Source organism: Apis dorsata, unplaced genomic scaffold (assembly GCF_000469605.1).
Source record: "Apis dorsata unplaced genomic scaffold, Apis dorsata 1.3 scaffold_896, whole genome shotgun sequence".
Lineage (NCBI taxonomy): Eukaryota > Metazoa > Arthropoda > Insecta > Hymenoptera > Apidae > Apis > Apis dorsata.
The window spans coordinates 154,759-168,399 of record NW_006264011.1 but is presented as its reverse complement, the minus strand read 5'-3'; the positions used below and the strand labels follow the sequence as shown (position 1 = coordinate 168,399).

Here is a 13,641-nt window from a genome sequence, read left to right as displayed (position 1 = left end):
TTATAAAAATTTAATAAGCAAATAAAAGTTCTTAAATTAAATAGGTATTCATAAATAAAATTATTTTATCTTATTTTGTGATGAAATTTTCAAATAAATAAAAAAATACAGAAAATATCAGAAATTTACTATAAATATTATTTCTTTCTAAATATTCTAATATAATAATTAATATAACATATATTAATATATATTATTTAATAAAATATATTTCTTAATATATAAATTTAATTTTATAAATATATAATATTAAATTTTTCTTTTATAGGATTTTACTAATACAGTACAAGGAGCTGGGTAAGCGTAATAAAATACTCATTAAAGTAATACTAAGTAAAAATAAGAAAAGTTTTTATTATGATTTTTTTTATTTTTTGATTTTACTATATATAGTATATATAAAATAATATAAAAAATAACAAAAAATAATAATAAAATGATATAAAAAAATAATTAATTTTTCTTAATATTATACCATATTAAATTCTTCTTAATATTATACCACAAAAAATACATAAAAATACATAATTCAAAATGTAAAATATTACATATCTTATAATTTTTGCCAATTATATTATTTATTTTATTAAAATAATATATTTAAATGATTGCTTTTAAATTTTATATTTTATTATATTTCTTTATTGTGATATTTTAAATTACTTTTCTTTATATCTTTCTTATTTTTAATTTTAATTATTATAAATATATTTGTAAAAATTATTATTCAATATACTAAACTAAAATTTTAAACTTGCTTTTTTAAGGGATACAACATCAGAGGAAGATAAAACACAAGATTCATTATCTTATGTTTATTTCGAACCACATATTTTGGACTTTAAAGAGAGGTACATAAGTCTTGATTTTGTATATATTAACATATATTGATTTTGTATAATATTAACATAAATGAATATACATACAATATAGATATTTTCTTTTTTAGACAACTTGGTATACCCCACCAAGAAACTGTGATCTTATTTAATAGAGATCATAATAAAACAATCCATCTTTTATCAATATCTGGAAATACACGTCATTTCCATTCATCATTTTTTCGAAATAAAGTAAGTTTCTTATGATGTAAATTTTTTTTTTATTAAATAATTATTAAATAATTTTTGTTTTAATATAAATAATATACGTGAATGTAAATATTTTATATGTAGTAATATATAATTATATGAAGCATAATTAAATGTTTTATTTAATTTAAAATTTTGAATATCTATTTATTTGTTAATTTTTATTGTATAATTTTTCACTTAAATTTCGAAAAATATAAAAATATTTGAAGAGACTATCTAAAGAGATCAATTAAGTAATTATATTATAATATTTTATTTATTTATTTATTTATTTATTTATTTTATAATTAAAGTATTAATTAAAGTAAATAAAATCATATAAATAGAAATAAAATTCAATCAGTTTTATAATTCATATAATATATCATTATTATAATTTGATTTATATAGGTAATTCCACCATTGAGGAACACAACATTTGATGTTGTCTTTCTTGGTCGTGAAGAAGGTGATATTGATACACATCTTTTTATACATACTGCAGATGGAACTGTGAAATATCAAGTAATCAACTTATATATTATATATATTAAAAATTCTAAATATATTTTTCTTTATTAAGAATTCTTTTTCAGGTAAAAGGAATAAGTGTCAGTAGTCCATATCGACTCAGACCTGTAGTAGATGTTAAATTACCTTTAAATGCAACATTTACTCCACTTATATATATGCACAATCCACATGCAGAAGCTTTACAAGTAGGTATTTAATATTTATACTTTTTACACTAAAAAATTTCAAATTTATTTATTTTGTACTCTTCGATTATCTATATTTTATATTTAATTAAAAAGGTATTAGAGGTATATAGTAGTGGTGGAGAATTTCAATTAGAATTGCCATCAGGAGAAGCAGAAGGATCACGTGAACTATGGGAAATCCCACCATATCAAACAAAACCTATTATAAGACTACATTTTAATGCTTACACAGAAAAGAATCATACTGCATATATTAGGTTTGTATTATTATGTATATAAAATATATATAGATAAGTTTCATTTTAATCTATTTTAAATAATTATTAATGTTATTTAGATATATAATTTTTAATTATTAATATTTTTCTTAATTATAGACTTAAAATAAATAATACATCAGAAGTACTTGTTGTAACAGTTGAAGTTGAAGTGAAAAGTGGTGCTGGTCTTCATTGGGGTGGGAGTTCTGGAGTAATCAATTTAGGTATGGGAGGTTCATTGCAACCTCCTATTCAATATCCTATTGCTTTGAAAAATTCAGCAAAAAAGCCAATAAAAGTTATGGTAAATAATTCTTAAATATTTAATTAAAAAATTATTTATTTTATGATATATTTTATGATATTTATTTTATGTATATATATAATGTTCATTTACATACAATAAATTTTTTAAATTTAAATTATGGCAATTCTTTGTATATTTTACAGAATATAATTAGTACACCAGTTTCTAAAGCATTAAAACTTCATTTTGAGCAAGCGGTAATTCCAGGAGATACTGATATACCAATTGCTATAGGAGCATTAATTTATGATTGTATGTAATTTTAAATTATATAATAAGATATATTTATATTATATATTATAAAATACATTTGATTTTAGGGAAGACTGGTTTAGAATTACAACATTTTAAAGGAAAATTAGTGATAAAAGCTATAGGTTCAGGTGGTTCTAGTCAAAAATTAACAATTCCATGGATAGCACAAGTTTTACAAGGTGGATTAGAAGTAAACGCATCAATTACGCATTATTGTTCTCTCCAATCTAATCAAACACGAAATTTTAGCGTTGTTAATAAATTTAAATTACCATTAGCTATTACAAATGTCACAATGTCATCACATGTAAAAACACTTTTTACAGTAAGTAGATTTTTTAAAGTTTAAGTAATAATACAGAATTTCAAAAAAAAATTTTATTGAAAATTAAAATTATAATAATGTAGTTCATTTAAACTTCATTATAAATAATTATTACTATATAATATTACTATATATAATATATTATTACTATATATAATATAATATTAATATATCATTAATTATTATAATTAATTAAATAACAAATTATGTTTATATTAAGTTATGAAATTAAATATAAATTTTTAATTTTATAGATAAAAAATTTTATTCCAAGAGTAATAAAACCAGAACAAAAAGTGAATATATTTTCATTACAACTCGCAAAAGATAGGAAAACTGATAATGTGAAAATGGAATCATCAATTTTAATTCATTCAAATGTTTCTGTGACTGAAGTTCCATTATTAAGTTATGATGGAAAAGTAAGAAAAATTGTTCCTGAAGAACGAGAAAATGATGAGGGTACAATGAATTTTGGTACTGTGGGAAGCGGAACTGAAAATGAGGCTATTTTTGCTTTGGAAAATCAAAATCCAATTAACATAGATTTACATGGATGGGGAGTTAACATGCCTGGTGCAGTATTAGAACTTATGGGTTGTCAAAGAAGTCCGGCTGATTTATTAGATAAAGAACTTCGTAATATAACTGTATGCAGTCATACAGGCAATGTAAATAACAATAGTTATGAAAAATACTTATAATAATCTAATAATTATAAATTATAAAATTAATAAAATATTTAATTATTTAATTTTAGCAATACATAAAACCTGGTCATTTAGCTATTTTTAAAATTAAAGTAAAAACTCCGATAGTCGAGGAAGATACAATTGTGGGTGATGTATTCGTTAGGACGACTTATGAAAGATTTATTTTACCAGTTTACATGCGTGTTGCACATGGAAGAATTTCTCTGAAAAAACTTATTTTTACGGATTGTTTTCCTGTAAATAATTATAAAATTTTATAAATATGATTATAAGATTTTTTATAAACATTTCTTTTTTTAATCTTTTTTATTATAATAACTTTGTAGGGTTCAATTTGTGTACAGCAAGTTAAGGTATATTCAACATTTGTAAAACCCATGCAAGTAACTCAAATCACACCTATGAATAAAGATAATAGAATAAAATATATACCTTTAGAGGAAGCATCAATGCCTGTTATAACAAAAGGTGAAAATTATATTGGTTCAGTAAGAATTGAACCATCAGTGACATGCAAACATTATTGTTATTTAGGCTTGTCATTGGATAGTAATGGTATATTAATTATTTTGTTATATGCTTTTATATTATTAGTTTCTAATTTAATGCTAATTTAATGCTATTTTAAATACAATTTTTTTTTGTTTAAATTTAAATATATTATTTAAAAAATATCTTGTATTTTATTGCAGCTGGTAAACAGTGGTTGAATACTTTGGCCCTTCCTTCACATACAAGAGATTCTGACTTAAATTTATTAAATACTAGATACACACGTTTTCTTAATTCTACAGGCGGTCGTTCTTGGGATAATGTTACGATGCGCTTAGATACAACAGAAGTTCGTGGGCACAAATTTTATTTGAATATAAAACCACATTGGCCCAGTTTATTGACTGGTTTTGGTAATAGTAAAAATAAAGTCGCTTTAGTATTTCCTTTAACACAAATTGGAAATACATCTCATAACACAATTAAAATATATAATCCAAGCATCAATCCTTTAATAATACAATTAGTTATGGATTGGAATTATCCACAAGGAACGAGACTTTATCATTCATTACCTGCTAAGTATGTACTTTTTGAATAAAAAGAAAATGTATAAAATATAAGATATTAATATATAATATATATCGTATCTATATTATATACTTTTATATATAGGTTTAAATTCACATGTGTAGAATGTGGATCTACAATTGCAGAAGAATTCAAACTAGAAGAAAGTATAGCAGATAAAGAAAGATTTGAAAGAGAATGGGATATAACAATAGCATCACAATCAATTCCTTTATATTTAAAACCTTCTGAATCAAGAACTATTCAAATATCATATACACCTTTTTCAGCATCTTTATCATCTGCACTTTTATATATTAGGTAAATTTTATTTATATATAAATAATTATTTCAATTATTTTGTTGAATTCATAAAATTGAAAAAATGAATAATAAATTTTTTTCGTTTCCAATAATTGTAGAAATAACATGACTATCTTGGAAGTATTGCGTGTTATGGGACAAGGAGCAAATGCACAATTTAGATTTGGAAATCGAAAACCAGGTTCTACTACACCTTTATTATTCGAACTTGCGGATAAACATCTTAAAGATTGTGAACGTATGTACGTTTCTTCGCCCTCATTCTATCGATTAAGCAGAATGGAAAATGGGAGCATTTTATCAAAATTATTTACTTAATAAATTATCAATCCAAATATATCAAATAATGTTTGGAAAAAATTATTTAATGATGAATTTTTTTCTAAATAATAGGAGAACGATTTAAACGAAATTCGGCTCCAAATCTGACAGTAAAGAGATCTTTTATGGCAAGAAATACAGGAGAACTTCCTATAGAAGTTTACGATTTTTATATTAATGGTTTACGTTGCGAAGGATATGGTTTCAAGGTATTGAATTGCATGCCATTTAAATTGAATCCAAATGCCACAAAAAAAGTGGAAATAGCATTTACGCCAGATTTCACTTTGTCACGTATCGAAAGAAAACTTTTGATATCTACAAGTTTAGGCTCTGATAGTGATATCGAAGATGGTATAGTAATACTTAATTTACTTGCTACACTTCCTCCACATTCTTTGGAAGTTTGCACAGCTGTACTTGCAAGACCCTCATGGGAATATGCAGTACAATGGGCAGCTATAAGTCTTTCATCAATATTATTAATATGTGTTCTCGCAATTTCGTTTCTTGAAGCGGATCGAATATTACGGGGAGCTTTAGCTAGCTTTTCAAGAGAAAGTTCAGTTCAACCACCACTAGATTTAAGACTGTTATCACATATGCCTTTACATTCAACGCAAGATTCAATTTCTTTAAAAGAGAAATTAATAAACGAAGAAAAGCAAAAAATAATGAAAAGAGAGGAATATCCAGATTGGGCATTGATGAATGTAAAAAAATATAAGGATAAAGATAATGTACAAAAAGGATTAAAAATTCCTGATTGGTCTGCAGATGAGGAACGCAGATTTAAGTTGGATACCGAGACGAAAGATATATTGTCTTTTAAACGATGCGAAGAGTCAACATTAGATAATAGTAACGTTATAAGCAATATTACATTTGGTGCCAAGAAAAGAAATAATAAAAAGCAAAATAATGTACAAGAAGTTCAAACAGATAATTGTGTCGCAGAAAATATGTTTTCAGATATTCAAGGAACTCAAGAAAAAAAATATACTATAAATACATTTACGAAAACAAGTCCTGTAACGAATAGGAAAGGAAAGTCTAATCAAACAATAAATATTAAAACAGAAACGAAGTTGGTTGATCATGAAGTTCAAGTTGATACTACAGGACTTCTTAATAATACTCGAAATAATAAATTAGATAATAAAAAAAAACAAACTACCGTTGGAAATAGCAATAATGGTCATGTATCCTTCAAAAAATTTGAGTCAAATAGCAATCAAAGGAACATTCATCTTTCTGAAGAAGAAACATCATCTACAACAACGGAAAGTTCTGTTCAAGATGATTCTCCCTTATGTAAGGTAAGAATATTGTTTAAATTGTATGTAAATTAATATATATTTGTTTTATGAATTATAAAATATTTTTATGATAAAAAATATTATTTATTACAGAATTTTGATCAATCTTGTGGAAAATCTGATAAATTACAAAGAAAAAGTAATGTAACTAAAAAGACTAAGCCCCAATCAATTACTTCTGTGCCATGTGTAGATTATAGAGATAATTATGAAGGTGATTGTGATGATGATGAATATGATAAAGAAAGACATAATAATCCAAATAGATGGAAAACAAATACAAGATCTACTATGAAACATCATATTCATGCAACACGTACGGTTGAGTCATCTTTCAAATTACCTCGGCAAAATAAAAATCCTCCTAGAAAAGATAAAGGATCTCAGAAACGTCGGGGCATTGATAAGGGACATATAAAAAGTATATAAAATCTCTTATATAAACATAAGATAATAAACTAACAAATTATTGTCAATAAATTAACAAAGACATTCATATAACTTTTAATAGAATTAATTATTTTATTTTATTTTATTTTATTATAGCAACAACATTAAATGGAAATGTTAATCAAAAAGAAGATTCAATGCGTACGCTAGGAGCAATTTCTACTCCATTGCCACCACCACCATCATGTTGGGGTGAAAATCGAGCTAGATTTAGCGATGTCGTAGCACGAAATCAAGAAAATATTTCGCCGTTTTCGAATTTAAATAAGTTACATAAAACTCAAACCACGCATAATATACCAATGGTTTTCAATAATGACACCAAAGATTTAGATTATACAAAACAGCAATCGAGTCAAGAATTAATATCGAGAACGAAGGAATATAGAATGATATCAAAATCTCCATCTCTTTGTATTCAATCTGTTGAAAAAGAAAAGCTATTCAGTCAGGATTCATTGAAGATACAAAATAATTCGCAACATTCAAATAGTTATTTCATAAATGCCTTTACAGAACCACCGGCAAGTTAAAAAATAATTGAATTCATTGTTATATAATATTGATATTAAGTTATAATTTGAACTTTCTTTTTTCAGTTTGAACGAGAATTGATTCCATATGATGATCTTCCAGAAACTGATGAACCATTAATGGAATTAGAAAGTCCGGAAGAAGATACAAGATGTCAGTTATGGGAAGACAATAATCCTATGCTTAAATTATTGTCTGATAGTACAAGTGGATTTCAATTGGAATCATCAAAATCTTCAGAAAAACCTCCAATGTTAACAGATACATTAAAAGGTGAAAAATATATACATAAGAATTCGAATTAATTTAAATAAAATATTATAATTAATTTATAAATCTATATATTATATCAAATAAATTTTTTTTATAAAATATTACATAATCATAGTAATATATTTTTCTAATTTAAAATAAACAAATTATTATAAATTTATATTTACAGATAATTGGGTAACAGTTGAAACAAATTGGGAACCCTTATATACTAGAGCAGCAGTAGGAGAAGAAAGAAGCGGTGTTTGGGGAATAAATACAGGAGGTGTATGGGCTGCTGGTCCATGGGGTGCAGCTACGCCGCCTATAGTTTCACAATTATCTTCATTACAAACAGAAACAGATACACAAGTAAAAAAATAATAATTTTTTATATATTTATCTTGGTTTCATTATATTCATAATTTTAAAATAATTTTATTTAAAATATTTTATTTTTTACATTTTTATTATATATATTTATTATGAAATTTATATTTTATAATTATTTTATATCTTATTTATTATTTTAGGAAAGATCAGGTTTCGATCCATTTCGTTCACTCAGTACAATATGGACGCCATCATCTTCAGAGTCTTGGAAAAAAAAACACGAAGACTAATCTCGTTTCCAAAAATTTTCGATATTGTATCTTGTGATATCTAGACCTGGTTAAAGCAATTTTTTTCTAATATGGAAAGTAATAATGTATTTATTAGCAACACCTTTCGTGATCGATAACGCTTAAACTACCAGCTGGTTTTTGTTATTATTCATATTTTTGCGTATTTGTGATATGTTGTTGAATAGTACCTCGCATAATAATATGAATAAGTTTGGACAAAAAAATTGTTTTGTACTCGTTAAATTTTTATGTTATCATTTATTGACTTATGTTATTATTGATATTTTAGCATGGTACGTTGAATCATTATTAATTTGAAATCACAAGTTTTTTTTATGATTCCTAGTTAGAATGACCAACTAAAATCTGAATTGGAAGTAATAAATGAAACATAGAATAATCAAAAAAATGAATTTTTAAAAGCAAAAATGTTTCTAGTTTATGAATTTTGTCTTTTGATTATTTGTTTTTTTTTTTATATTTTCTACATAATATAAATGAAAAATAATCACAATACTCAAAGAATGTTGGTCTTGATGTTACATAAAAAGAGGTAATAATTAAGTTATTTGGAACGAGTGAGAACTGTGATTTTTATAGTCTTGACTTGTAGAAATTTCTTTGGTAAGTTTTCAAAACATTTTACAAAGTTGTGATGTATACAAAACAAAATAAAAATGTGTACCTACTCTTCAAGACTGGTAATTGCTGTGTTTTAATAATTTGAATTTTGTATTCATAAATAATGTTTTAAAAAAGTGACTTATAATATTTAATAATTTTTAATAGTAATTTAAAAATTTAGTTATTAATTTTATTAAGCTTTAATGATAATAGAAATGTTATGTTTGAATAAAACAATAATTTAATAAAATTAATTTTATTACAAAAATAGTATAATATACATTTATGAAATTTTATACATTTTTTTTACAATAACAAATAATGACTACTTGGAATTTTATATTATGTGTTCAAAAAACCACAATTATGATATTTGCATTACAGATATTTAATATATAACATAATTTATTATAAACTTTCTATCAATATAAAATGCATAAAATTATAATTATGTGTTATAGATTATAAGATTGTTTGTCTACAACCAGGTTTTGTCATATTATTCATAACTCGTGATTTAGTTTGTTGTATCCTTTGAAGCAATAACTGTAAATGTAAATATTCAATGTCATTCATTTATAATAAGCCTGTAGTCAAGTTATTTATAAAAATTTATGTTTTATTTCAATTTAAATATTTATACATACTATATTTTCATTTTCTATTTTCTTTTGTAATTTCTTTCTATTTATTGCAGAACTACTTATTCTTGATGGTGGGATATTTTCATAAAATACTTTTTCTTTTGGTTTCTGTTGTGCCATTATCTTTCTTAATAGAATTTGATTCTCCCATTCGATTTTTCGTATTTCTTCATCTGTAAAACTCATATTTTTTCTTCTATTTTTTATTTGTTTGATTCCTATGGAATTATCTTCAGATATTGAACTTCTACCAATAGAATTTATAATTTCATTGTTTTGCGTTATATTTTCAGATTTTTCCTGTTCGTTTTTAATTTCCTCGTGACTAAATTTGCGCGTACTAATTTGAGGATGAGGAGAAAAATTAGAATCATTAAGTGATCTTAATGTACCATTAGTTTCTTCAGATTCATCACAAGATTCATCAGAACAGAATGAATCATTACTATAAATAGAATCTTCATCTATAGTATCTGCAGTATCTTTTAATTGATCTGCAGCTAGTTCAATATCTTTTGGAGTTTTTAATTCTAAATCACAAGCATTTTCTTCATCCGTTTCTTCTTCATCCACCTCATGTATACTGGGCACATGATTGAAACTGTCTTTCATTTCAGAAAACTTTTCATGAACTATTTCATCTGTCAATGTTAATGTATATTGACACCTACAATCAGGCTGAGTATCTTTTAAACATGACATGAGAATAAATGTTAATAAAATATTTTGTAAAAAAAGATGAAACTATTAATAGTACAAAATTAATCCGAGAATATTTTCAGGTTAAGAAATAAGTGTAATATGTTTCAATAACCATGGTAACCAAATAACAAAACAAAATAATCTTCTCTAGTTATCAAATATAAGCTGGCTATATATTGCTATGATGTTTATAAATTAAGATACGATTAAGATATATTTTTTTTATTATAATTTTATATCTACATTTCTTTTATTATGATAATCAACTTCAATTAAAACATATTTAATTAATAATATTAAATGCAGAATCATATAATTTTCAACATTCATTTTATAATTTTTATTTAAATACTATATATAAGATTTCCTTGATTTTTTCATTAAAAAATTTTACTTATTTTTATATATTATTTTACAAAATATATAATTATTATAATATTTTAATGTATTTAAAAGAGAATACAGGTACAAAGATCAAAATGAATTTTTTTTGTTTTTCGTAATAATATATTTTAATATAAAAGTCTAAAAATAATATTTTAATCATTAGCAAATCCAAATACTTTTAGACTACCAGCATCACGTTTTCGATCATAAGTATCTTTATCATCACATGCATATGCTAACAAATATTGTTTTGGATGCCATGCAACTGTAAAAGTTGCTGCCTCTACTGGTATATCTGTAATTTTTTCTCCAGTTTCAACTTCACCTATATCTATTACAAGATCTTCAGATGCTGCAGCTAATAATTGTCCATTATAAGAAAATGATATAGTTCTCACTGGCCATTCTAATCTTGAAAATGTTCTTAAACAACACAATTCATCTGCATCCCATAAAGAAACTAATGCATCTGCTGAACCAGTTGCAAAATATCTTCCAGTAGGATCAAATTCTATACAAATACATGTTCCTGGATGTGCTTTAATTACATGTAATAATTCTAAATCTGGATAACTTAAAATATGTACACAGCCTTGACCATTAGTTAAATAAAATGTATCAGAATCTTTATTCCATGAAATTTCATTCACTTCAAAATTGAACTGTTCTTCTGCACGAATTTTCATTACTCGTGCATCAATAAAAGTCACCAAATCTTCTTTGTTTCCTACAGCTATTGTATTACCATCAGGTGACCATGATATATTGATATTTTCACCTCTTGTACTGATATTTGCTGTACATTTTTGAGTTCTTGTATCCCATATACGAACTGTTTTATCTCCACTTGCAGTAGACAATAATTCTGGATAAAAGGCATGCCAGCATAGTTGATCTACACTACCACCATGTCCTCTGAAAGTTGTTTCTTGTTTCTATAATAAAGTATATTAAAGATTAAAATCAAAGTTTTAATAAATAATTTAAAAATTTTTTAATTTTATAATAATCAAATTCAAAACATAAAAAATCAATAGTAATGTGTAATGCAATTAAAAAATAAGATATTTGTATAAAAATAATCATAAATAATTTAAAATATTCTACAAAACTTAATTATGATTTCATTATGATTAAATGATGTGATGATTAAATATATATATATATATAAATAAAATAAAAAATAAATATTTATAAAAATTAAATTTCGAAGAATTGAAATTATATTGAATAATAGAAAAGAGGTTATGTTTACTTACTAGACGATCTGGGCAAAGAGAAAAAATGCAAACAGATTTATCAAAAGATCCTGAAGCCAAAAGTTTTCCATCACAACTCCATCCTACACTATGTACTTTCGCAGAATGACTTTGTTGTTCTCTAATTTTATTATGTGATTTAAAATAATTTATCAGTTCATCAACACGAGAAGTGGACATTGTTGTTTTCATTAACTATCAGTTAAGTTATCTACAATTTTTTTATTATTCTTTTTTTGCGACAAATTATCAATAATTTAAATGAAAAACAAATGACATGAAGATATTTATATAATTGTTAAAATATATTAAAATAATTATTTACATGTTTTATTTTAACCATAGATAAAGTATCAGATAGATTTAATAATCATGTATTTTTATAACATAATTTAGAAATTTATAAATATCTTAATATTGATAATTGATTAGTTTTGAATTATTACTGTTTTATAAAATAAAATTATAAATAAAAAAGATTATATAAAATAATAGAAAATAATAGAAATTATTGGAATTAAAAGAACATATATAATTTAAAATTATTTAAACATTTAAAAAAGCATAAGTGCTCAGAAAATAATTTTTATTACAAATTTTTTTTATTAGTATCGTAATTTGAATTTGTACTATAAATTAATAAGAATATGATAATTAAAAAATTTATATTAAATAATATCTACTAGATGTCATTTATACATATTTTATAAAAATGACTTACTAACAGATGGCGCGAATATTTTCATATTTCAGAATTTTAATTGCAAATCAAGAAAATCTAACAAATTATATTATCAATGAATTTTAAATGAAAATTAACTTCATAAATACTTTAAAAAACGGGACGGTAACGTCCTCTTAAGAATGATCGATATGTAAGGAATTTATTCATCAAAATTGCAATTGTATTTGTATTACAACGAAGATGCGAATGTTCATACGTGATATACTTATAAAACATCACCTGATCCGATTATTCCTATCGCCTGATTAATATATTTGATAAACTGTTTACCGCGGTAAGTTTATGACCAGTTCAAGAACAATGTCGACATCGTTAATAGTATTTTAAGAATTGGGACGTGATAATGATCACACGAATTATCCAGATTATTTCAAACCGAAATAACGAGTATTTTAGCAAAATTAATGCTTTTTTATCTCAAATAAATTTCTACTGCCAGTAGTTAAAATTCAACGTTTAAAAACGTTTAAAAATTAATGATTTATAATGCCACGCAGTCGTTTGGATGCTGTTTATAGAAGTATTCTTCTCACTAAATTTTTTACGAAAGGCTGGGGTAGTCCTCAAAATTTGAAAAGGTAAGAATATTCTTGATGAAAGTAATAACTTTGATTTTATTTAATATAAATTTAAATATTTGATTCGTGTTCGAGAGTATTCGATATTAGTCTTATGATTGAAATATAAATAAATTTTATATGTGCATATATTATATTAATGTTATTATTTTATATATA

General features: G+C 23.9%; 4 protein-coding genes across 6 annotated transcripts in view; 2 read left to right on the top strand and 2 right to left on the bottom strand.

The window, feature by feature from the left end:
* The window catches only part of LOC102681608 (transmembrane protein 131), a 10,306-nt gene extending 1,058 nt beyond the window's left edge, over nt 1-9,248 (top strand). The window contains exons 3-23 of the mRNA XM_006623487.2: nt 269-297; nt 768-851; nt 950-1,073; nt 1,485-1,598; nt 1,670-1,792; nt 1,889-2,052; nt 2,173-2,359; nt 2,506-2,614; nt 2,683-2,942; nt 3,197-3,613; nt 3,703-3,891; nt 3,982-4,210; nt 4,348-4,729; nt 4,823-5,038; nt 5,140-5,279; nt 5,435-6,681; nt 6,775-7,102; nt 7,228-7,655; nt 7,731-7,938; nt 8,108-8,289; nt 8,451-9,248. Of these exons, the coding sequence (XP_006623550.1) occupies nt 269-297; nt 768-851; nt 950-1,073; nt 1,485-1,598; nt 1,670-1,792; nt 1,889-2,052; nt 2,173-2,359; nt 2,506-2,614; nt 2,683-2,942; nt 3,197-3,613; nt 3,703-3,891; nt 3,982-4,210; nt 4,348-4,729; nt 4,823-5,038; nt 5,140-5,279; nt 5,435-6,681; nt 6,775-7,102; nt 7,228-7,655; nt 7,731-7,938; nt 8,108-8,289; nt 8,451-8,540 (5,250 nt within the window). The 3' untranslated portion in view covers nt 8,541-9,248. The remainder of the gene's footprint in view (nt 1-268; nt 298-767; nt 852-949; nt 1,074-1,484; nt 1,599-1,669; nt 1,793-1,888; nt 2,053-2,172; nt 2,360-2,505; nt 2,615-2,682; nt 2,943-3,196; nt 3,614-3,702; nt 3,892-3,981; nt 4,211-4,347; nt 4,730-4,822; nt 5,039-5,139; nt 5,280-5,434; nt 6,682-6,774; nt 7,103-7,227; nt 7,656-7,730; nt 7,939-8,107; nt 8,290-8,450) is intronic.
* Nucleotides 9,249-9,580: 332 nt separating this feature from the next.
* Nucleotides 9,581-10,695, bottom strand: LOC102681749 (cilia- and flagella-associated protein 97-like). The gene is made up of 2 exons (XM_006623488.2): nt 9,815-10,695; nt 9,581-9,713 (listed from the first exon to the last, which is right to left on the bottom strand). Exons 1-2 carry the CDS (start codon nt 10,511-10,513, stop codon nt 9,630-9,632), a joined length of 783 nt encoding a protein of 260 aa, XP_006623551.1. The 5' UTR covers nt 10,514-10,695; the 3' UTR covers nt 9,581-9,629.
* Nucleotides 10,696-11,012: 317 nt separating this feature from the next.
* Nucleotides 11,013-12,494, bottom strand: LOC102680454 (THO complex subunit 3). Its single transcript, XM_006623477.2, has 2 exons — nt 12,160-12,494; nt 11,013-11,835 (listed from the first exon to the last, which is right to left on the bottom strand). The coding sequence occupies exons 1-2, from the start codon at nt 12,349-12,351 to the stop codon at nt 11,053-11,055; spliced, it is 975 nt and encodes a 324-aa protein (XP_006623540.1). The 5' UTR covers nt 12,352-12,494; the 3' UTR covers nt 11,013-11,052.
* Nucleotides 12,495-12,966: 472 nt separating this feature from the next.
* The window catches only part of LOC102680146 (protein ABHD18), a 4,188-nt gene continuing 3,513 nt past the window's right edge, over nt 12,967-13,641 (top strand). Inside the window, exons 1-2 of one of the 3 annotated variants that reach the window (XM_031514127.1) lie at nt 12,969-13,178; nt 13,402-13,482. Coding sequence is in view for 2 of the 3 variants with exons in the window: in XM_006623475.2 (XP_006623538.1) it covers nt 13,391-13,482 (92 nt within the window). In the remaining variant the exon portion in view is untranslated. Of the gene's footprint in view, nt 13,483-13,641 lie in introns of all 3 variants that reach the window. The other 2 variants (XM_006623475.2, XM_006623474.2) reach the window with 2 other exon arrangements.